The sequence below is a fragment of the Xenopus tropicalis genome, chromosome 5 (genome assembly GCF_000004195.4).
Source record: "Xenopus tropicalis strain Nigerian chromosome 5, UCB_Xtro_10.0, whole genome shotgun sequence".
NCBI lineage: Eukaryota > Metazoa > Chordata > Amphibia > Anura > Pipidae > Xenopus > Xenopus tropicalis.
The window spans coordinates 78,917,425-78,941,834 of NC_030681.2; the positions used below are offsets into that span (position 1 = coordinate 78,917,425).

Consider the following 24,410-nt stretch of genomic DNA (forward strand, 5'->3'; position numbering starts at 1 on the left):
TAGTTTCTTGAATAAATAAAATAAAAAGCCACAATGACATAGGCTTAGTTCTAGATTTAGATGGCCTATTGTAGACTTTAAAGGACCAAACTCAACCTAAAAGAAACACAGGATTTCTTGTCTCCTTTTTTGTAAACATGTTCTTAGGGTATCTGACTTCCCTTCCAGAAAAATCCTTTATTCTGTCTTCACAGTTCTCTCCCTCCTCCCATATGAATTCATAAAACTCCCCCCCCCCCCACCCTTAGGAATGTGTGATCTGAGCTACAAAGGCTAGAGCTGCAGCAGAAAGCTACTTAAAGTGGCAGCTGCTTTAAAGGACCAAACTCAACCTAAAAGAAACACAGGATTTCTTGTCTCCTTTTTTGTAAACATGTTCTTAGGGTATCTGACTTCCCTTCCAGAAAAATCCTTTATTCTGTCTTCACAGTTCTCTCCCTCCTCCCATATGAATTCATAAAACTCCCCCCCCCCCACCCTTAGGAATGTGTGATCTGAGCTACAAAGGCTAGAGCTGCAGCAGAAAGCTACTTAAAGTGGCAGCTGCTGTCTTAAACAAACAGAGGAAGCTTCCAGGGTTGTTTATTCAGGTATGGCAGTGCTGTCCAACTTCTGTGGTGCTGAGGGCCGGAATTTTTCTGGCCTACATGGTGGAGGGCCAATAATGGAAGCCAGTTTTGACCACTCCCCTTTTTTAAATCACACCCACTTGAAACCACACCCATGTTATCACGTGACTATACCCATATTAATTGTGGTAGTACAGCAAAAACCTGCCATACTCTGCCTTACCTACCCAGGCTGTGTGTGCTATACTCTGCCTGCCCTACCTTGCCTGTGTGTGCCATACTCTGCATGCCCTATGCTGCCTGTGTGTGCCATACTCTGCCTTTCCTACCCTGCCTGTGTGTGCCATACTCTGCCTGCCCTATGCTGCCTGTGTGTGCCATACTCTGCCTGCTCTATGCTGCCTGTGTGTGCCATACTCTGCCTACCCTATGCTGCCTGTGTGTACCATACTCTGCCTGCCCTATGCTGCCTGTGTGTGCGCCATACTCTGCCTGCCCTATGCTGCCTGTGTGTGCCATACTCTGCCTGCCCTATACTGGCTATGTTCTGACACTGCTCCTACAGTCTGCACAATAACTATATATTAAAAAACTTTTTAATTGCAGTACCACCTCAGTATATGTTCTTTTTGTATTGTGGGTTTATTTGTGGGTTTCTACTGCTCCTACAGACTGAGGTGTGAACAGGCGAACAATGTCGGTGATTACAGTTTGAGTCTGAGGTGGGAACAATGCAGTGGGTGAACAATGTAGGGATTGAAAGGTGTGAACAACACAGGGGATTACATTTTTAAACAATACAGGGGGATTACAGCCTGAATCTGAGGTGAGAACCATGCAAGGGGCCAGGTAATCACAGTACTGATACCATTTAAATCTTACACAAAGTTAAGCCATCAAAGCAGCCAGACAGGTGGGGGGCCACACAGAGGGGGGTCGCGGGCCGCCAGTTGGACAGCACTGAGGTATGGTAATGCTTCCTGCAGAAAAAATATAGCATTCTAGGTGACACTAATGTGGCGAGTCCATCTGCAGTAAAATGCCAAAATGACTTTCCTTTTCCTTTTAAAGGGCCTTTACACACTGGCATTATTTTACACGTGTTTGAGATGGAGCTTTAAATACACAAAAGAGCAAGAGCTATTCCATTGTTTCATTTCATTTTGCCTGTTTTTTTTTTGTTTTGGTTTGTTTTTTTTTGTTAACACAACCTTGCTAATGTTTAATGTGTTTGATGCATTCAATATAATCGTATAAATAAGAGAGAAATGCATGATAAACTCACAAAAGTGGACTTGCTTTAAAAACACATATCGACACAATATAAGCCCTTTCATGTATTTAGTATTTATTTGACGCACATTTAAAAGCCTTTGTGTAAGAGTTAAAAGTTTAGAAATAGAAAGAAGGAATAAGGTAGGATAGAGCTCTGCTGCACAAAATGTTTGCAGATAAAACCCCAACTTTAAACATTTTACTGCTAAATGCAACCAACAGTGAAAGATAAAAGCATGCAAGGGCTGTTAGTTTTGCCAGATTTGCATAGGGAGCAATAATTCCTGGTTTCAGCACTAACTGGTATTATATGAGCCCAGCAGGTATTAAAAGGTATAAGCATAATTGTACTGTGTATGTATAAACTGAGAATGTATTAGTGGTATATCATATGTGGTCAAATTAAGTCAGCATGGATGATCACAATATAATATAATACACAAACCAAATGGGTAATGGTACGTTTATAATATGTGGATGTAGCAGACGGTAATGGTACATTTATAATTTCTGGATGTAAATGCTAGCAGGTTCTGGTAAATTATACTACATAGATGTGTGAAGTCACTAAAATATGTGAGAGGTTGATGTATAAAATTATAGGTAACAGGTAATCGTACATCCTATTCTCCCTATATTCCTATACATACAGTGAGTAACTTAGATTACTGAGTGCATCTCTGGTTGGCATGTACATTAGATGATATGCTTGAGGCTGCCTCCGCCGCATATTCCATCACAATATATGTGAGCAGCTGTTTTTGCAAAGACAAAAAGGGAGAAAGTAAGACCCAAGAACAGATGGAAAAAGCATGTAAAGGGTTGCAGGATTGTTTTTGCACAAAAGTGTCATTTAATTTAGAGACATGGACAAAGATGCCCTAGTGATATACCCCATAGCAACCAGTAAGCAATTAACTTTGATTAGATTACTTTAGGCAGAATAAAGCCAATCTCTTGCTATGGTTTACAGCACTGGGCAAATTTGGCCAGTAGTATAGGGTTTTATAAAAAAAGGTAAAAAGTTTTCTACAGGTCTATTCACCTATAGCAACCTATCATTAGGTAATGTTTACTTTTAATTGGTTAAAAGCAAATGTCTGGTTACTCCACCTGAGCAAACATTGTGCCTTTTTATTTGTCGTACCATTCACTAATAAAGGGGCTCTTGGATTTACTGTAAGGCTAAGGTCCCACAGAGAGATAAATCTCTGCTAATGCGGGTGAGTAATGTCTCTGAAGTGCCTTTCCAGTGGCACCAAAGGGAATGAGTGGCACCAAAGGGAATTACTGGTGAAAAGGCCTATGCATCACTTTGGCTTTCTAAAGTCGCGTAAAGTTTCCCTCCTGCAGGCAACTTCGCTACTTTGGAAAGCCAAAGTAATACATAGCCCAGTCCACTGGCAATTCCCTTTGTTGCCAGTAGAAAGGCATGTCGTAGAGGTTAGTTACCACGGTAGCAGAGATCTATCACGGGTGACTAATCTCTTTGTGGGACGTTGGCCTTAATAGCATTTGTTTTAAGGTTTTATACCTCAATTTTATCATTAACTTTCTATACGGTACTGTATTAAATGCTTTCGCAAAGTCCAAGTAGATGACATCCACTGTCATTCCAGTGTCAATGTTCCTGCTCACCTCCTCATAAAAGGCAATTAAATTAGTTTGGCATGATCTGTTATGGATAAAATGATTCTGGCACAAAGTATTGTGACTTGAAATGTATTCAAGTATCCTATCCCTTATTACTTATCCTATCCCTTATTACCCCTTCCAGAAGCTTTTCCAGGAGTCTGTTTTATATTAGCTGTCTAAAACTGCCAGTACCTCAAACTCCTAAAAACAGAAAATTTAATTTTAAGAAGCACCCTGAGCAAATTTACGTCAATTCATTATTTGGGTTTAGATTCCTTTTAGCTGCCAAAGCAAATGGGGCACCAGGGGAAGTCACTTTTAGGGCTGTCCTGCACTTCATTGCCCAGTGTGAAATCTAGTGCCAGGTAGTCACTTAAAAATGCCTCCTTATGCATTTTTGGCAATTGTCCGATATTGCTGAATGTGAAGGGGCAGCTATTGTTGGCCAGTGAAGTGCCCTGTCTGACATCACCCTTAGGCTCTGGTAATCCTGCTTTAAGTGCCAAACCTTGTATGCCTCTTCGTCATGTTACACATTGCAGGTAGTGTGGTTTACTAACAAGTCTAATGTGGTCCGACAGCTCTGCAAAACTGCCCTACAAATCACTTTCAAAATCTGCCAATTATGTATGCAGCAAATTAATTATATATAATTTCCTTCATTCACAACATCTATCTATTGAAAAAATATGGAAATTACAACTCAACTTGAACAACTTTCTATGAGTGGTAATTAAAGGAAAACTATACCCCCAGAATGAATACTTAACCAACAGATAGTTTATATCATGTTAAATGACCTGTTAAAGAATCTCGCCAAACTGGAATATATCAATAAATATTGCCCTTTTACATCCATTCTCTTGATCCACCATTTAGTGATGGGCTGTGTGCTCCCTCAGAGATCACATGAAATAATGCAGCTCTAGCTGTAACAGGAAGTAGTGTGGAAGAAAAAGGCAGAACTCTGTTCATTAATTGGCTGGTGTGGCCTAGCATGTATGTGTGCCTTGGCTTGTTTGTGTGCACTGTGAATCCTATGATCCCAGTAGGCGGCCCTTAATTCTTAAAATGGCAATTTTCTATTTAAGGAGTACCTAATAACACTATATAAATACTAATAATTATATTTTTATGAAAATGGTTTATTTAGATGAAGCAGGGTTTTACATATGAGCTTGTTTATGCAATATATTTTTATAAAGACCAACATTGTTTGGGGGGGTTTAGTTTTCCTTTAATAAAGAAAGCAGTTGTCTTCTCTTTAAAACTTTTAGAATGTAAAGCAAAATGTTCATTTCTGTATATAGAATAGACAGCTCATTTTGAACTATCCTTCACTTGTCCTGTTCTAATCCCAATGGTTTTGACATATGTTTTAAGAGAATCACAGTAAATATCAGTGTTAAAAGCAGTGATCTGTGTGTGGTCTAAGCTATTTTATCCCTATGGGAGTTTGGATAGAGATGCGGAGATCTTTTTATTAAAGAATTCCTAATTTCCTTCTTCCTCGTGTGTTCTGTTTATCTGCTTTTCAAGTAGTCACACCTCCCACATTCACCACAGTTTTGGTGGGTTTCCCACTGTTTAGACCCACATTTTAGCTGCACCAAGCTACTGGATCAGATAACTTCTGTAACTAGTTTTGTGGCTGCTGAGTTTAGAAAGTTGGAGCTACCTCAAATTACCCCATTCCCTTCACTGTTTGAGCCTGTGTTCCATATATTTGAAGTTTATTTTTCCATTTACTTGCTTGGCAGAAATGACATACTTCAGTGTCAACAGTGCAAACATTCTGGGAAGTATGGAAATGAAAGAAAAATAAGTCTTTGTGTAGGTGTCTTGTCATTCCTGTGCAGATCTAGCTTTTCATTATCAGTTTTAGAAACCGCAGCCTGGGGTTACTCTCCTGCATCCCAAAGCTGAGCTGCACACTCTCATACAGCAAACGTCACACTTGGGTAATTTATTTAAAAAAAAAAAAAAAAGAGAGGTAGGAATGTAGGTTGTTATATTCTTACTTTTACTCTTAGGTTTATTTAAGTGAAATTGTAAGCGTTTTTGTAAAAAGATGACCTGTATACTTAATTTTGCACAAAGTTTTTATTAATTCTAGAAAGTGAAGTGTAATAGGAATTTAATTTTTTGTTCCAGAAATAGAATCATAAAACGTATGTTCTTTATAGTTTACATACTATGCATTCAGTGTTGAGCTCTGTTGGTTGAACTAGCACAAATGTATTGTCCAGTTTATTGTACGTATATTTATTCCAATACATACATATATACTTCCACAAATTCTTTAAATGTTTTGCAAATTGAATGTGTGTATATTTGGTTTTATGTCATTTATTTTACATGAGCTGTACACATTTTGTTAAAAAAATATCTATGTAATGCAAGCAGTTAATAAAGTTGAACAAAAATCCCTGTTCTCCTTTGGTCCCAACTACATTTATACCTAGCAGGCCCAGACCTTAGTTTGGGTTTCTTGCTACAAAGCACTCCCAAAGGAGAGACACCAGTAACACTGTCAGTTAACATGCTCTTTAAGGATTTTCCCTTCCACATGTACCATGCTACTGTGCAGTCTGCACACCTGCTAATTATGTGCCAGGGGAGCAGCTCTTTGTGAATTTATTCCTACAGCTGTGCTGTTCAGCAATGAATTGGAACGGAATCCTGAAGGAATCGTACAACAGCCTTAAATGGCCTTGTGCTATGTAATAAGGACAGCACTATGTGCATTATGTGTATGTATATAATATATTGTGAGGAGGAATCAATTTTTTGGTTGTAGTGGTAGTAACTTTTACACAAATAGAAGACAAGGGTTCCAAACAGATTGTTGCTTATGTTATTATTTAACACAGAAGCTTGGGCAGAAAAATGTACATATCCATCTTGTGGGGACTGTATGCTTTTAATATGGATATTTGAATAAAAATGTGATTTTTTTATTGTTTTTTTTTAAATTTTGAGTTAAGTTTGGGATATTTCTTTGATATGTTTTTTTGATTTGCCCTTTAATCTGGGGCTGTATCCCATTAACTTTCGCCTTTTTGACTGGCCATTTAGGACCCTTATTAATAAATTGTAGAAAAATTTAAATTTCATATGTCTGATACCCCAATAAAGAAAACAATATGCAATCTTACTGAAAAAGGACCCACAGCCACAATAAGGGCAAAGTAATCTAAGACAACCAAATAAAAATCATTTAAGATCCTTTTAAGATTCTTTTAAGATTCTCAGCAGCAGCTTGCACTTAACACCCCAGCAGATAGTAGACAGTCCTTGCTACCGGGAATAATGCTACTTTATGGGCCAAAACAGTGAGAGGCAAAAGTTTGTTCAACAAAACTCGCTGTTTCACACATTATTTTTTCAGTTCAGTTCCCCCAAAACAGCTCCAGTAGCTCACCTTTCCCTCAGAGTAGCAGCTACTCTAAAGGTGGCATCGCGTTCAGAATTTAGTCTTCTTCTGACAAACGCTCGGATATTGATTGTGAATGCAACAATATAAAACTAACATTCAGGCTGAAATTGTAGGTCCCCCAAGGATATCCATCAGATACACAATACATGCACAGATTTTATCGTTCTCTGACCAAAATTTTCAAACCTGTCCAATTGAATAAACGACCAATCGTCATGGTATGAAAATTATTGGGGTGATACTTTGGAGTCCGCTCTTGGTCCAAAAATCTTTTGTGCAATTATATTGGTGTGTGTATGGGCAGTTTTGGACTAGGGTTGCCATTTTTCCCCCTCCCGAAAGGAAGGGCAGAAAATTTGGAAAACCAGACAGGTAGTTTAGACTCAGGCAGCCCTTCTGAAAACCGGGCACTCCTGGTTAATTCTAGACAGGTGGCAACCCTATTTTACACAACACCTCTAATTACAGGCAAGGCTAATCACACTGGGCTGTAGGCAGTGCAATCCTTGCATAGGCCAAATACAAATGAAATTACTGCTTGAGTAGCACTGCCTTATGTACAGCGTTTGACAGAAGCAAATATTATTATTATTTATATAGCACCATCAATATACGCAGCGCTTTACAGAATAGAGGGTACAAAAGACATAACAGTTAACATGTACATATAAACAATTCACAGAAATGGTTTGTGGTTACATTGGATGAGGATCGGAGAGACTAGGGGGAGGGCCCTGCTTGCAAGAGCTTAAAAGGGGGGGGGGTGTCCGAGTTTTGTCTGAGGTAGATAATGCTGGTGGGGGCGCTAGGACATTTTTTTTTTATTTATTTTTTTTAAATGGGGAAAAAAGTTGATACCTAAACTTCCCCAGTAGTACTGGCACATTCCTATGGATTTTTTGAGAAAATGTCAATATCACTAGTCTAGGCAACAGCACAAAGTACTTTAAGTGTAACTGTGGAAGGCACATTACAGGGCACATAAGCATATAAAAAAGGTTGCAGTGCCTCCAATATTGTCGTTCTCTGGATTTTTTGGCTCTAAAATCCAACAAATTATCACAAGATAAAATAGCAATAGCAAACTACGACAAACTAAGAAAGTTTGTTACTGCCCGAATTATAGATACATTGGTCAGTTCATTTCCATATTTATTGTTTTCATTGCCAAAAACAGGTAAGCTGCATAGGCAAAAAGGGACACTGGTCTCAAGTGAAAGCTCACTGAAACAAACACATGATGTGTACATAAAATGTATTTGTATAGCCCTGGTTTTGTATATGCCCAGCAGATGTATGTAACAGAAAAATGCCATAATTTGACACTGCTTATCTACTCTTATAGTTTATTATATATTAGATTTTGAAGGAATGTTTAGTGCTAAAAAACACAGTGGCTTTAGCCAAATCCTGCCTATTTGGTACTTCTGCTGATGTACAGCATCCATCACTCAGTTATTCTCTTGGTTTCTCCCCAGGACATTTGTGAATGAAAAAGGAAACAACCGGCAGATGCGAGGCCTTGTAGTGCTTCTTATCTCTAAAGCTGCTGGGCTGAGTAAGTCAGCAGATCACATGTTCCAGCCCGACCTGGCTAGTGGCATTTCTGCCAGGTAAGAAAGAAGCTGTATTCCTAATCAATTTGCCCAACCCTGTAAATGGTGGTATAATAATAAAACACTACCTTGTGATTTTTTGTAACTAAGACTAAAAAATGTTGTGTTTATTTTGTGTTTAAAGGAACAGTAACACAACAATGGGTAATAGTTAATTCACTCTAAAACTGCTATAATAGGCAAAGCTAACCCCACCCTGGATTTTTTGAAAGCATTGGGTAGAATTTTTCTTACTAAATTGCTGCATAGGGCAACAGCTTGTATTTCTTGAGTGCCCTGAACTGCAAGTTAGCCCTGCCCCAGAAGACCTTCGGAACCTAAGCGTGATAAAAAAGTATCAAGTTAAAACTTATGTTTCTATTCCATCAGACAGCTTTGGGGGTAATGTTGTGATTCTTATTAAAAAGCTTATGTGCTGAAGGTCCTCCAGTGCTAACTTCTGGTTCAGTTTACATGGGAATGCAAGTTGCCTGTTGCATTTTGAAAGTAAGATTCTGTCTGAAGCATTCAAAAAATCCAAGGGTCGGTAAGCTTTGCCATTTATTATAACAGATTTGGGGTGAATTAGTTATTAACATTTTTGTGTTACTGGTCCTTTAAGTGTTTTTTAGGAGACTGAATGTACAATAATCGAAATTAAAGTGATACTGACATGAAAAAATGACTTTTCAAATTATGAATCTACTTAAAAAGTTACCTTTAGGTCATGTTGATCTTTTTTCATTGTTAGGGCTGGTTTTGTATGTAATTGTTGCTTGAAGTTCCTAAACCTGACTGTTTTGCCAACCTTGACTGTCCCTTCTCAGCCTGTCAGTTATAGCTTCTAATGCTAACGGCCTACTGCTGCACAAATATGGCAGCCCCCCTCATAGAAGAACATGGGGGATCAGATAAGGAATGGAAAAGCATCAGCAAATACTTTTGTGCCAAAATTGCAAAGCTCATGCAAAGACAATGTTATGATAGATGTAAAAAAAGGTTTAATTTCTGGTGTCAGTATCTCTTTAAAGAAAAACCCAGGTCCCAAGCATTCCGGATAATAGATTCCATACCTGTACAATAAAGAAACACTGCAAAGAAACACCAAACCATTAAGACAAAAATGAAAGAATTACAAATGTTACTGGGATAAACATTTTAAATGATGCACATCAAAGCAATGTCCTTTAGAGGGATTCAAACAACAAGTCCGCTGTACAAATGTAGAAGTTTGCAGATATATTGCTCGTTTCCATAGTAAAAAGTGGAAATGTTAATTTTGGCAACTTTTAAAAATTGAGACGGAAATGACTGCAATTTAATGGGGAAAGAAAAAAAGAAAATTCACTTTGTTTCAAATGAATTAGACCTGTTCACTTATAATATGCCTTGTGTGTACAGATAGCAGTGAAGTGTAGAATGATATTTGTCTTGTTAAATGCAGGTTATCATAAAATACATTATTTAAAAAAACTGGAGAAATACATTTGTTTCTCATCCTCATTTTAGAAGCCTTGCTGTGTTACACTTATTAAAATCTGTAGTTCAGTTAGCTCTGCAGGTTATTAATGGGCAGCACATACAACATTTCTTCACTCTTTCCTTGAGAGCCTTTGTTTCAGATGCAGAATGTATGCAGATGATAGATAAGAGATTAGCTTCATTAAAGGAGAAGGAAAGTTAAAATCACTGGGGGGGTGCCAAATGTTAGCCCCCCCTCCCTGTAATTTTATTAATAGCTTACCTGATACCCCTTGCTGATGTGCCTGCATAAAACTGCACCGTTTCAGCATATACCAAATAGAGTTGGTGGGAGATCAGAGAAATCTCTACTTCTGTAAACCTGTCTTTTATACAGACCAGACCCGTGAATGTCTACGCATTTTATGAATCCAGATAACCCATGGTTACTGGTTTCCAATTGAGCCAAAAACCTGGTATTAGCAGTTTAATGTAATGCAGATATCCAGAAACTAAAAAGAAAAATAGAAAATTGATGCAAACTGCTTAGAGATGCACCCTTTGTTCCAGTTCATTTTTTGGGTTTAGATTCCCTGTAAGGTCCTACTTTTCCCATCACGGGGCATCTTTTAGAATGTTCTTTTTCTGCAGACATGAATCACAAGCCTATTTTACATGTTCTTTCATGGATAGCCAAATGTCTTTTTATGCATGCTAGAAGCCATACAGTTTTGTAAAAGGGAGAGCAATTGGTATGTTTTGTTACTCAAACATGCAGAGTTAAATTATCAATATTGTCATTAGAGAAATGGAAAGTAATGCAATTGTCTGTTGGTTGCTGCACTCCTACTTAAAGCTTTTGTAAAGTATTGTAGCATTTCTGATTTTGGGCTATAGAAAGACTGTAGATTAAGGACGTACACAGCCAGGATACTGTGAGTCATTGCACGTGCCTGCGTCTTGGCTTGACGGGATGCTTGGAGAGGTCTGCGTGTCCGTTTACTGTGTGATACTGCTGTCTCCATGGTGAGTAGGACAGGGAAGAGTTTAATAGCTCTAAAGCAGGATTGGTGGGCAGCGAATTGTATAAAGACTTAATTGCACCGAAGGATTTAATAGTAAGCTGGCACCATTCTGCAGTAATTCAGTCACATGGAACAATCCCAAATGGGCTTTTCACAAAGTGTTAAAATGAGGCGCAGTCTGTCACTTATGGAAATGCAACAAAATCTCTTCTATACAAGTATATTACCAATATATTTAATACCAACCGCACCCCCCCTCAACACACATACTCACAGATCATGCCATTGTGTTATTACAGTACATCATTTAAATTTGGCAAATATTTGTGTATTTCATCAGGTAGAAATTTTAAGCCCTGGTCTCCAGGTGTTTGCCACTGAGCAGTTCAGTATGCTGTTCTTTCAATTTACTGTATAATTTTATAGAGCATCCTTAAACTATAATGGTATACACTGTAATATCAGGCTAAACATTGTTAGCATTTTAGACAGACCAGTCATCAAAAGTTGTATAAGATAATTCTGAGAGCCATGATGAAAGAATGAATGCTTTTCCATGTTAATATTTGTTGCCCTTAAAGTAGCATATTAGTTAAAATAAGAAAGTGGAATGCCCTAAACCAAGTTATTTTTTAAATACCTAATAGATTGATAACAACCAAATCCACCATTGCCATGGTAAATGCAACATGTTCTAATCGAACCAGTGTTAGTGGAGTACTGCAGGGATCTGTCCTTGGCCCTTTGCTTTTTATTTGTTTATTTATGATTTGCGGTTGGCATCATCCTGAATCCAAAAAGGGTAAATGTGACTTTCTACTCCAAAACTACCACCAACTCCAAAGCTATGCTAAAGGCAAAGGTTTTTATGACATTCCTGAAATTCGCCAGAAATATATTGGAATTGATATTTTGGGTCTGACAACAATCTGTTCAAATTGGTCTTCTGTTGTCATGCAGAGTCTTGCAGTGAGTTAGGTTGGCACAGGTACCTGAAAAAGAAGGTATTGGATGGATGTGGGTTACAAAATATGCTTCTGTATATCACTTCCCACCGTTCTCCAATCTTAGATGAACTAGGTTTTTCATAATGTCACCTTTTGGGTTTTTTGCAGCCAGCCAGTCAAACTTCAAATAAAGCTGTTGAATCATATAGCCTATCCAGTGGGTTAAAATGTTGTGTATTTCTTTAATTTGCACACATATGGGTTGCTACGGTTTGGAATTTGTGCTGTGGTTTGTGAATATTAAGGCAATGCACTTTAATAGCAGGTAAACCGGTTTTCAGACTAGCAAAAGTAAGCGCATTTGAAATCTACAGCAGTACAATAAACTTTTTTTACACCAGTAATGCTTGACAAATGATATTTAAACAGCTACATGTTTATAAATTGATAAATTGAGGACTCAAACAGAAATAAATGCAGAGTTTTGTGAATAGTGTTACATAAGGATGTACATGAGAGTATAGTCTCAGGTATGGGGTCTTTTATCCCTCATAAGTGTAGACTTTAACTAAAGCTACTGTACCTTCATCATAACTGTTCGCTACATCGTTATAATTAATTTGTTGTATTCCATAATTTGCAGCAATAGAAAATTGTGAGCAAGCTTATTGTGCAAGGGCTGTTCTGTTCTCTGTAGGGAATACACGTAAAATTAATATTTAGATTAGATCTCACAAAGAGAGCAATTAAGTACAGATTATACATGTCATCTTAAAACGTGATCATTGCTCAGAAATCTTTCTAATTACTGTCATGTATAATGCTCCCTAAAGTAAAACAAGAGGCCTTTCACGATCAAAATCATAGGCACTTACCTTGTACCATCTTAGTTCTGTCAGATCCCAAAAAAAGCGATACTGAGTTCCTTCCTTTGTTCTCAGTTATTTAAGATTTAATCCACTGCAGTAAAAAGACAATATCTTAACATGTAAAAATATCACTTTGTTTTTTATTTCTTGATAAAATTTGCTAAAGTTGCAAATGACATTTTATTTGGCGAATCGGGTTTTAATAGATTTTAGGAGTGTTCCAAGGCCAAAGGCTAGTGATTTGGCCAAAATTGGTAGAAATGCTTATGATGCACATTCCATGGCTATGCGTTATCCAATCCACGGGTCAGCAGAACAGAGTTCCCAGAGTACCACTCCCCTTTTTTAAACTGCACCCACTTCAAACCACTCCCATGTTATCACAAGTGCTTTTTAAACCATACCCACACTAATGGTGGTAGTGCAACTAAAACTCAAATGGTTGGTGCTCGCTGTAGGAATATCACCCTTCATTCATATGTTATGTATAATTATATTATGTCATATTAAGACATACCCTTAAATCCCTATGCCTCTTCGACCCCTATGGATCGCACAGCAACCCCCAGCATATAATTACACACCTTAGGGACCATATAATGACTATTTCCAAATGCTAACAAACTCCCAGAACAAACACCCCTGCCAGGTTCGGCGCACACAGGCAGCCTAGGGCAGGCAGAGTATGGCACACACAGGCAGCCTAGGGCAGGCAGGCTGCCTGTGTGTGCCATCCTACCTTTCCTGTGTGTGGAAAACTCTGCCTGCCCTATCCTGCCTGTATGTTCCATACTATGCCAAAAATTGGGTGCACACCAGGATATTTTTTGAAGATTAAAACGTTACTTTTATTTAAACATACTGTTAAAACAGGCCAACGTTTCGGTCTCCTCCTAAGACCATTATCAAGACCATTATATATACAGACAGTAAGCCGCACACACAGGGACTTTGCAGAAAAAAATCACAAATTTATTAGAACAAAAAAAGTTCCAATGTTTCAAGCACCAACTGTGCTCTTCCTCAGGGACAAACCAAAAATATATATATAATATACACTGCTCAAAAATGAAATATTCTTATTAAATACTTCGTTCTTTACATAGTTGAATGTGCTGACAACAAAATCACACAAAAATTATCAACGGAAATCAAATTTATCAACCCATGGAGGTCTGGATTTGGAGTCACACTCAAAATTAAAACTTTCTGAAGCCCTAAAGCAAGTGAAAGTGCTGAAAAGTGCTTTAAAGTATTCAGTGTTAAGTGACATCAGCATAGTAAAGTGGCAAGTGGAGATCATCAATCTAAAAATCACATGTATACATAGTAATATAATATCATATACAAATTGCAGTGAAAAGTTGCTGTTCAGCAAAAGATACTTTTTCAAACATGTATCTACATATATACAAAAGTGCACGTGCAAGACATGTTACCACATTAAAATTCAAAGTTAACCTATTAACTAACTTTACCATCCTGGCTATTGGGGGGCCCTCAATCTTACATGGTTCAACTATCTTATCTATACTTGTTAACAAATATCTTTATATGCCAGGTACTTAAGTGATACTGACACTAAAAAATGACTCCTCAAAATATGAATGTACATAAAAAGTTGCCTATAGCTCGTGTTGATTGATTTTCGCTGAGAGATTTGCTTTTGTAAATAATTTTTACTTGAGGTTCCTAAACCTGACTGTTTTGAGAACCTGACTGTCCCTTCTCAGCCTGTCGGTTATAGCTTCTAATGCTAACGGCCACCTGCTGGACAAATATGGCAGCCCCCTTATAGGGGAATATGGGGGATCAGACAGGTAATATAGAAGCACTGGGCAAATACTTTTATGGCAAAAATGAAGGTCATGCAAAGACAATGTTATGATAGATGCAAAAAAAGGTTTTATTTCTGGTGTCAGTATCTCTTTAGCAACACTTATAAAGCAAAGATAGATTAATACGACAATCATACAATACAGACAGTATTAAATAGACAGACTTAAAATCCATAATTGTTTTAAGCATTCATAAGACAAGTTAATTCACAAGAAACAGCTCAAAGATAATGAGCTATTTAAACCTTTGGGGGCCACACAGTTCAGTTCATATGTCCAAAAAGATTCTCTTTGTAGTAAAGTCCGATCTATGTCCCCATCTGAAACACAATCGATGGGCATACACGTAATTAGGAAGCAGGGTATTGGGCTTGAAGCCAGTGCTGTGCAACTGGTTGCTTAAAGATATCTTGCTTACCCTCTTTTTTTCTCACCCTTCTTTGGATTAGGGTGCAGGGCTGCCCTGATAGTTGCACGGTGCATACTGATTCTGTCCCTTAATTGTCTACATGTTTTACCGCAATAGAGCAGCCCACATGGGCATTTGATAATATACACTAAATTGCGGGAGATACATGTCAGTCTATGCCTAATAGAGTAGGCCTTTCCCGTATGTGGGTGAAAAAATGTATCGCCAGTAATAATGATGATTAGTAGGTTACCTACTTTTAAACATATTGGTACTGACCATGTTCCCATGCCCAGGAGGGAAGGAGATAGGTCATAACTCCTCCTACAACGTGAACCTTTCTGGATAAGAAAGTTGATTACCATTTCACCTAAGGACCTGAACAAACATTGCTCTCTTAATTGCTTTTTGACCCAGTATTAACTTTTATGGGATATGTCCTGCTTTAATTTTGCATAATAATCCTTGTAGATATGTGTTCTTTGAATTTGGTGTTGAATTGAGGTGCTCTTCCCCTTTATCCCAAGTTTTTGGGTTGCTGTAGTGCTGATAGGGATTGTGGGATTGGGGGAAGTACCCTTATGCTGTCTGGGAGTGACAGCGAGGGGGAGGGACTTGTTAAGATTTTCTATATATGTAACTTTATTGATGTGTTTTTTTGTAAAGAATCTTGACAAAGGTCAAGGTCAAAGGTCGGAACCGAAACGTTGATGGAGATGGATGATAGAATGTTTTTTTGAACAGAAGAAAAGACATTTATGGAGTGCGCATTATTTATGGTGATTGTGTGTATATAATATAGAATCTTGCAGTGAGTTATATAGACACATATACAGTTGGGATTTATTTCCACTAAAAAATATCCTGACCCAATTCTCTCAGACATTTTGTCACTCATTGTTCCATAAAGCTATACATTGGTTAGCATAAGGCCCCTTTAAATTAATCATCACATGGTTTTGACAAGGAGTCACTGAGTTTCAAGACCTTCACTGCCAAAGTTGTTGCATTTATGCATTCTACAGATTTGGCCTAAATGCATTTTATTGTTCAGCCTTTTAGTGTTTAAAGAGCAATGTCTTTACTTCTAGTGTTACATGAACATTCATTAGATGCAATATGTTTCAGGGAAACACTTGGCTGGCTGCATATTGATACAGAGAGATGCTGGTGTCTGGAGGTAACTGAAACCACTTTGTAATTGAAATTTGTGTTGCTCTCTTGCAATTTGTTTCAAAATATTCTTTGCAAATTACATTTCACTGTGAAACTGAGAAAATGACAGGAAAATCAAAAACCTCTTAGCATCCCACGTTCTTTACAGTTGGATTCTGATTTTTGATTGGTTCATAGAGTGTAAGTAAACCTTTATAATGCAGTATGCTGCATTATTTTTGTAGGAATATGCAAATGCATCTGTTTCAAACATTTCCATATTTTTTATGGGGGGGGTTAATATAAAACCAGAAAATAACAAGCATAAGCTTTAACTTTGGTAACACTATTAAAAGAGAACTAAACCGAGACAAAGAAGCAGGATAGAAATGCTACATACTAGTGCTGGGCGGTATACCGGTAAAAACCGATCACCGGTGTTTTTTTTGAAACCGATATGCATTTTCTACATACCCCCATACCGGTGTGCTTGAATACTTCCGGGTGCGCACGTGACGTCAGCGCGCACGTGACGTCAGCGCGCACGTGACGTCAGCGCGCACACTCTACAAAAGCGCCATCGCATTCAGAGTCGGATACCAATGTGAGCGGTCGGGGGTGGGGGTGCCTGGCAAGTAATTATATTTTATGTGAAGGGGATGGGGGGGTTGTGATGGGGTGGGGGGTTATATTTATGTGAAGGGGATGGGGGGCTGTTTGGGGTGGGGTGGGGGGGGTGTGCGGATGGGGGGTGTTTGGGGTGGGGGGGTGTGTGCGGATGGGGGGTGTTTGGGGTGGGTTGGGGGGGAGTGTGCGGATGGGGGGGTGTTTGGGGTGGGTTGGGGGGGAGTGTGCGGATGGGGGGGTGTTTGGGGTGGGTTGGGGGGGAGTGTGCGGATGGGGGGGTGTTTGGGGTGGGTTGGGGGGGAGTGTGCGGATGGGGGGGTGTTTGGGGTGGGGTTGGGGGGTGTGTGCGGATGGGGGGGTGTTTGGGGTGGGGTGGGGTGGGGGGGTGTGTGCGGATGGGGGGGTGTTTGGGGTGGGGGGGGTGCGTGCGGATGGGGGGTGTTTGGGGTGGGGTGGGGACGTGCGTGCGGATGGGGGGGTGGGGGGGCTGCGTGCGGATGGGGGGTTGTTTGGGGTGGTGAGGGGGTGTTTCGGGTGGTGGGGGGGGTGCGGGTGGCGGGTGTTTGGGGTGGTCACCTAATCATGCATGGGGAAAAAAAAATACCGTCAAATACCGTGATACCGATATAATTTTGAAAAATACCGTGATATAAATTTTTGGTCATACCGCCCAGCACTACTACATACTATATTTAGGTTTCTCTACCAGCCCAGAACAACATAGCCATTGAGCAGGAAAGAGCTTTCCCTTTGATGATGCTGCCTGAGGCCTCCCACCCCAGTCAGGAGCTGCTATACTTGATGTCCCCCCCCCCTACTGCGTACTGCACTTCTTCCTTGATGCTGGAACACTGATGCCCACAGTTACCATGGGGGCTACAGGGCCACCATTTTTTTTTCCCTGTGCCCAGTCCGACTCTGTTAGGGTCCTCTTGAATCAGTAGGCACATTTGCGCCTTGACAAACAGACACTCACAAAGATTATATATATATATATATATATAAAGTGGAGATACATTTGTCGGATTTTCCACCTAATTCACAAATCTCTATCTCCACTTTTGTGAATTTGTCTTTTAAACATGAGAACATACAGTTCTCAGATTTTGTCATTTTACCAACATTTTTTTATGAATTTGCCTTTAGATCTTAGTAAATCTGTTGGTGCCATCAAACCCAGTCCCACATCTTCATAAGCTTCAGAATGATGATTTTACCTACAGGGTTTAGCATTTCATATCCATTTGTCATTTCACTTTGGGGGCATTTCCTGAAGGGTAATTTTAGTTTGCCCAGGGAAACTTTACATCATTTTTTTCAGGACAAGCTGGGCTTTCAGTTTTTTTTTCTATATTTCTGTGTAATTCCACTTCTGTAACAAGATTTAAGGGTCTAAATACCTTCAATACCTTCTTCTCTAGCCCCTACTCATTACTGGCCAACAGCAATCCGGCCCACACACCAACATGCCTGGTGAAAAGAGGTCCAAAAGAACTAGGACCGGTTGGGCCAGAACAACCCTGTACCACAATATCCCAGTTTGGGTGCCAGTGTGCATGTGCTGTTTGCTGATCACCAAGATGGTGGCTGGGAACAGAAGGTGCACAGCTAAAGGTGAGGGGGAGCAATGCTGTTAAGCAGCTCTGTAGTTTTGGACATGCTATGGGGGCACAATTACATTGGGGCAAGTGTCAGTGAAGTGATTAAAGAGGGGGCACTGATGCTAAAACTAAAAATTTGAATGGGTGGCTTTACTTTTCTTTTAAATAAAAATGTTTACAATATATTCACTCAAAGTGTTATTATTGCCTCATTCATTAAGCTAAAACTAGCATAACAATGCAAATGTGAGGTAAAAACTTTTTATATATAAGATACAAATGAAACTTTTTTTTTTAATCATTGTTTTACTTGTTTATAAAATGTTGAGGCGTTTTGCACCTATTGTTCTAGGGTTAGACAGAAACTTGGTCCTTAACAATAGTCTGCTAATCCCTATTAATATGTCAATGATCCTCCAATGGAGCTCCTACCAAAGGTGTGTAATGGAGAATGGGTGAAAATAAACAAAACAGAAGAGCTTAGTTACACTGAGCTTTATTCCATTTTGAAATTGGTGGGAAAAACCACTGGATAAAAATGTTGTTAAAACGTTGTATAAATGTTGTTCAAACAACAAATTCACAAGTGTCTGTACACTATCTTTCTTTCACCAAAAATGGGATAGTTGCAGTTGAGTCGGAATATAGGCGGATTTCTGTTTGTGAAAATGGAGAAAGTGTTTTCCACCAGTTTTTTCATCACTTTTACTCCAAAAAAGGGCTATTTCCACTTTGTGAACTCCCCCCTAGTGTGTGTTCCACATTGTTGCCACTGTGAGTCAGCCAGTCACCTGCATTTGAATGCTTCTAATACAGATAAAGTTATAAAGAATGTACTCTAAGGGGGGAATTCACAAAAGTGGTGATATTGAGACAAAATAAAAGTGGAGATAGAGATTTGTGAATAAGGTGGAAAATCCGACAAATCTATCTCCACTTTTGTGAATTTGTCTTTTAAACAGACAGTTTTCAGATTTTGTCATGTTATCCTTATTTTTTTTATGAATTCGCTTTTAGCTCTTACTAAATCTGTTGGTACCATCAAATCATCATTTGCCATTTTTCATTTCACTTTGGGGCATTTCCTGAAGGGTAATTTTAGTATGCCCAGCCAACATGCCCAAAAAAGAGGTCCAACAGGATTATGGCCCACCAGGTTTTTATCCAGTGCCCTGTTGGGCCAGTCCAACCCTGTACCCCAATGTCCCAGTTTGGGTGCCAGTGTGTATGTACTGCTTGCTGATCACCAAGATGGTGACTGGAAACAGAAGGGACACAGCTAAAGGAGGGGGGGGGGGGCAATGCTGTTAAGCAGCTCTAGTTCTGGGCATGCTATAGAGGCACAGATAAGTTGCAGCAAGTGTCAGTGAAGCGATTAAAGAGGGGGCACTGCTGCTAAAACTAAAATTTGCCTGGAAGGCTTTACTTTTCCTTTAAATAAAAATGTATACAATAAATTCACTCAAAATGTTATTGTCTCATTCATTAAGCAAAACTAGCATAACAGTGCAAATGTCTGGTAAAAACTTTTTATATATAAGATGTAAATGAAAAAAAATAGTATTTTACTTGTTTCTAAAATGTTAATGAGGCTTTTTGCACCTATTGTTCTAGGGTTAGACAGAAACTTGTCCCCTAACAATAGTCTGCTAATCCCCATTAATATGTTAATGACCCCCTAATGGGCCCCTAACAATGGTGTGATTTGGAGACTGGGTAAAACAAAACAGAAGAGCTACACTGATTTACTCCATTTTAAAAATGTCTGGAATGTTGGGAAATGTTGGGAAAAAATGTTATTAAAACATTGTATAAATGTCATTTAAATGACAAATTCACAAAAGTGTCTGAAAACTGTCTTTCTTTCACCAAAAATGGAAAAGTGGAGGTTGAGTCGCAATTTAGGTGGATTTCTGTTTGTGAATCTGGAGAAAGTGTTTTCCACCAGTTTTTCCACCACCTTTACTCCAAAAAAGGGCTACCTCCACTTTTGTGAATTCCCCCCTAATTGTTAATGGCCTTATACTTTATACTTGTGTAACCCTTTCTTGGCACTGATATCCAGGGCCACACTGGGGCACAAACAGGAAAAATCCCAAGCCTCCGCTAAGTGGGAGATTTGCGGGGTTTGGAAAGTTTAAGTGCCTCCACCCATGGCTAAACCATGTATTAGTGGGCAACAACTCCCTGGGAACTGCAACAGCAGTGATTAATATACCAAATGCAATGGAAATAAACCACACAATTGATAGATATGAAATAAATTGTAATATATATGCAAGATGCAATGAAATGAAAACAGTGAATAACAGTTTCAACATAACACATATAATATTTGACACTATTCCCCTTTGTGTAAGAATAAGTCCCTTGTCACTTTAAGAACCTTGAGTGTGCACAGGTTAACTCCTTGTATGAAGGTAGTGGTAGCAGAGTTATGTGTTGCAACACCAGATTGTAGCACCCCGGGGTGTGTAACTGTAAAACCTCACCAACTCCTGGTGGTAGTAAAAGGGGAATAGATCCTGTGGGGCAGGGCAGATGCAGGGAAGCAGTCTGGCAGCTTTAATCCTCACTGAGCTTGAGATGCTGGAGTAGAGAAAGGCTTCTTGGGATCCTGATGGAGATTCACTGCAGGTGTCACGGAGGCTGATGGGTAATCCCACATCCAGATCCAGTGTACACGCTGGTAACTCACTACAGGGCTGAAGTCCTAACTATCCTACAGGGATTACTACCCTAGCAATAGCTCAGGCCTGCTGCACTAATCCCATTCACTAAATGGCTGAATGGGAAGGGTTAACTAACTCCCTATGCTCTGATTATGGGGTTCCCTATATATAATAGATTGTTCTACAGGTGGAACCCTAGCTCCCTACTTGTACAGATCACAGGAACACTCACAGGAAAGATGGAGAGACCTCAGGCAGCTTCCAGTAATACTGTGCAGAGTCCATGCTTTCCTTCTCCTCTCTTCCTGAATCAGATCTGCCTCACTTTCATATCTTTTTGGCTCCAAAGCTCTTTCAGCAGGGTCACAAGGTCAGAAGCCAATCCCCCCTGCTGATTGGGCCAGGCTGTGACTGGGAACTGTCCCTTTGCAGTACAGTCAGCAGCCATGTTTTTGGTTGCTCCAGATTTAAAGTCACAGGGTTGTGTGTTTGGGGAAAGTGTAAATTAGCACTTCCCTACTACCTGCTGAAGCAGATGCAGCAGTGGTACACAGATAGACAAATAACTTACTTTGGAATTTGAGTGGTAGCTTGCCTATCACTAGCTCTGATATAGGCAATGCCTTTTCAATATATCGCTACAAAAAGCATTAACCATTTTTGGGCATTTTATCCCCTACTGTTTTCTGCATGATCCTTATAGCCTGTCATTTTACTCTTTGACTATTTACATTGTAGATGGTTGTCTTCTTTCATAAATTTGAGATTTTCCCTCAGTTTTTGCTTTTCTGCTAATAAGGCTCACAATCAAGTCCTATTTTCGTTGCCAGCCATAATGATTTTAACCTTGTGTACTGGCTTGACCGAGCTGAGGAAGTCAGATCCTTAAATGAAATGCGAATGAAGGAAAAATTGCTAATGCTGCCTCTGTATATCTAATGAGTACTGTGTAATAAACCATAACCTCTTCAGCATTTCCGAGGAAAATGGCGTGATTATTTTGGATGGCTGGCCCTTTGTGTATGGCTCATTACCATCTGGCATAATGCGTATTGATATAACCAGTAATTGTCAACTCCTATTTGACATGCTGCTTCTAATAAATGTGATGTGCTTGACTGGAGCCTTTTAATGGTTATAAGGCAAACTATAATTAAAGAAGATATTTTTGAGTTATCATGCATAAATCAGAACTAGCACATACGTGCATATTAGTAGAGATGTTACTATGCCTCCAGGATGAGTTTTGTAGTCAGGTTTGCCATCACTGTGTACAATAAAAGGTTTCTTCTGGCATGCACACTTTTTTCTGCATCATGTTTCCCTGTTTGCAGTAATTTGTATCATGGATATTTTTATAATAGCTAAAAAAGAATATGCAACACTTGGCATACTGGCAAAGATGTGACCTGCTGGTGCTTAACCAGCTGCTTAGAGACTGCCTTGAGAACAACCAGGACACAGGAGAAACCTTTATGCTTTAAAGCTTACAGCATTCTTAAACCATAAATGTTGAACTGGTTTACAGTAGGTAAATGTATAATTTTACATTTTTCTAAGTAGTTATTCTGTGAAATATAATTTGTGCATACCTTTACTCTGAATGTGTGAATTGATAAGCATGGAAGATGTTATAGGGGTTATTTACTTCCTGCAGGATAAGTATTAAAAAAAAAAAAGGTACAATCTGCCTTGTTTTTTGCCATCTGCCCTGTAGTTAGCAGAATTGCTGCAGGTCTCTGTACTCGATTTTGGACTGTGGCAGTTCTGTATGTATAAAGTGGGGTTCTATTCCTACCAAGGCTTCCTTGTGTTCACTAACGCTGTGTTCTGTACCTTGTGCTGAATTTATCCGTGACAAGATATAGAAGTGCACTCGGACCCCAGACAGAATTGAACACTAAAAGGTAAACTTTTGTGCTCCTTACGGCTCTTGCACTTCTATCCACTTTTATCCTTTCTTATGTTCTATGTCCATTATAGGTTAGATCTGTTTTCTATAGTAACCTTGTCCATGGACAAAACATTCCTAATCCGCCTATTTGAATTTACACATTTCAGTAGGAGCAGCCGTATTGCTTTCTTCAGCTGAGGTAAGGAATATACTTCTTAAAAGGCTGCAGTATTTACAGTGTAAATTACACATTGTTTTTATACTTTCCGGCTCCCAACTTTTCTAGGGCTCTTAGCAGTTGCTTCCTTACTGTCCATATAGTTATGGTACTGGACAACACTATTTGTGGGAAAAATATATGATTTAAAGCAGAACTTTGACATCTTTTTTTTCACAAATCCCTCTGAAAAATGATTTTATACACATAGTGCCCCTTATAGGGCAGCACACTGGTTAAAAACATAACAAGAGACAGAAATGCTGACATGTTAGTCTTTTAGTTCCTCCACTTTGTCTCAAAATCATTTTCAGATGCTGTAAGTCCATGGTATATATTACTATATATCTATTATTATATATTTACGGTTACTTTAGAAATATCATGATATTTCCTCCTTACTGTTATCACTGTTTTTTTGTTATTGTTTTTTTTAAAGTTATACTGTCATGGGAAAAAATGTTTTTTCTCAAAACACATCAGTTAATAGAGCTTCTCCAGCAGAATCCTGCATTGAAATCTGTTTTTTAAAAACACAGATTTTTTTAAATTTAATGTTGAAATTTCACATGGGGCTAGCCATATTCTTCATTTCCCAGGGTGCTACAGCCATGTGACCTGTGCTCTGATAAACTTCAGTGACACTTTACTCCTGAGCTGCAAGTTGAAGTGATATCAACCCCCTCCCAGCAGCAGAACAATGGGAAGGCAGCAAGATAGCAGCTCCCAGTAGATATCAGAATAGCACTCAACAGTAAGAAATCCAAATCCTGCCCTGCTTGGGACTCCTCCAGTTACATAGGAGTAGGAGAAACAATAGGTTACCTGAAAGCAGTTCTAATGTGTAGCGCTGGCTCCAACTGAAAGCTCAGACATAATGCATTGAGGTGGCACCTACACACCAATATCACAAAAAAAATAAAAATTGTTGGTTCAAAAATAAAAATTTAAACGGTAGAGTGAATTATTTGTAAACAGTGTAATTTAGAAAAAAAAAGTACACCATAAAAATCATGACAGAATCCCTTTAAATACAAGGTATTTCATTGAATATATGCACTGCATATACATATACACATATACATATACACATATACATATATATATACACTTTGAGAAAGGCTGCGGAGGCAGCCAAAACGTCAGTTGTATGCTGTGAGAATAAACCAACATTTTCTTCAA

At 38.9% G+C, this 24,410-nt stretch overlaps 1 protein-coding gene across 1 annotated transcript in view; it reads left to right on the top strand.

Annotated features, from left to right (window-relative positions):
• Positions 1-24,410, top strand: part of pdss2 (decaprenyl diphosphate synthase subunit 2) — a 114,501-nt gene that overhangs the window by 43,500 nt on the left and 46,591 nt on the right. Inside the window, 1 exon segment of the mRNA NM_001008169.1 lies at positions 8,397-8,531. Coding sequence (NP_001008170.1) covers positions 8,397-8,531 — 135 coding nt within the window.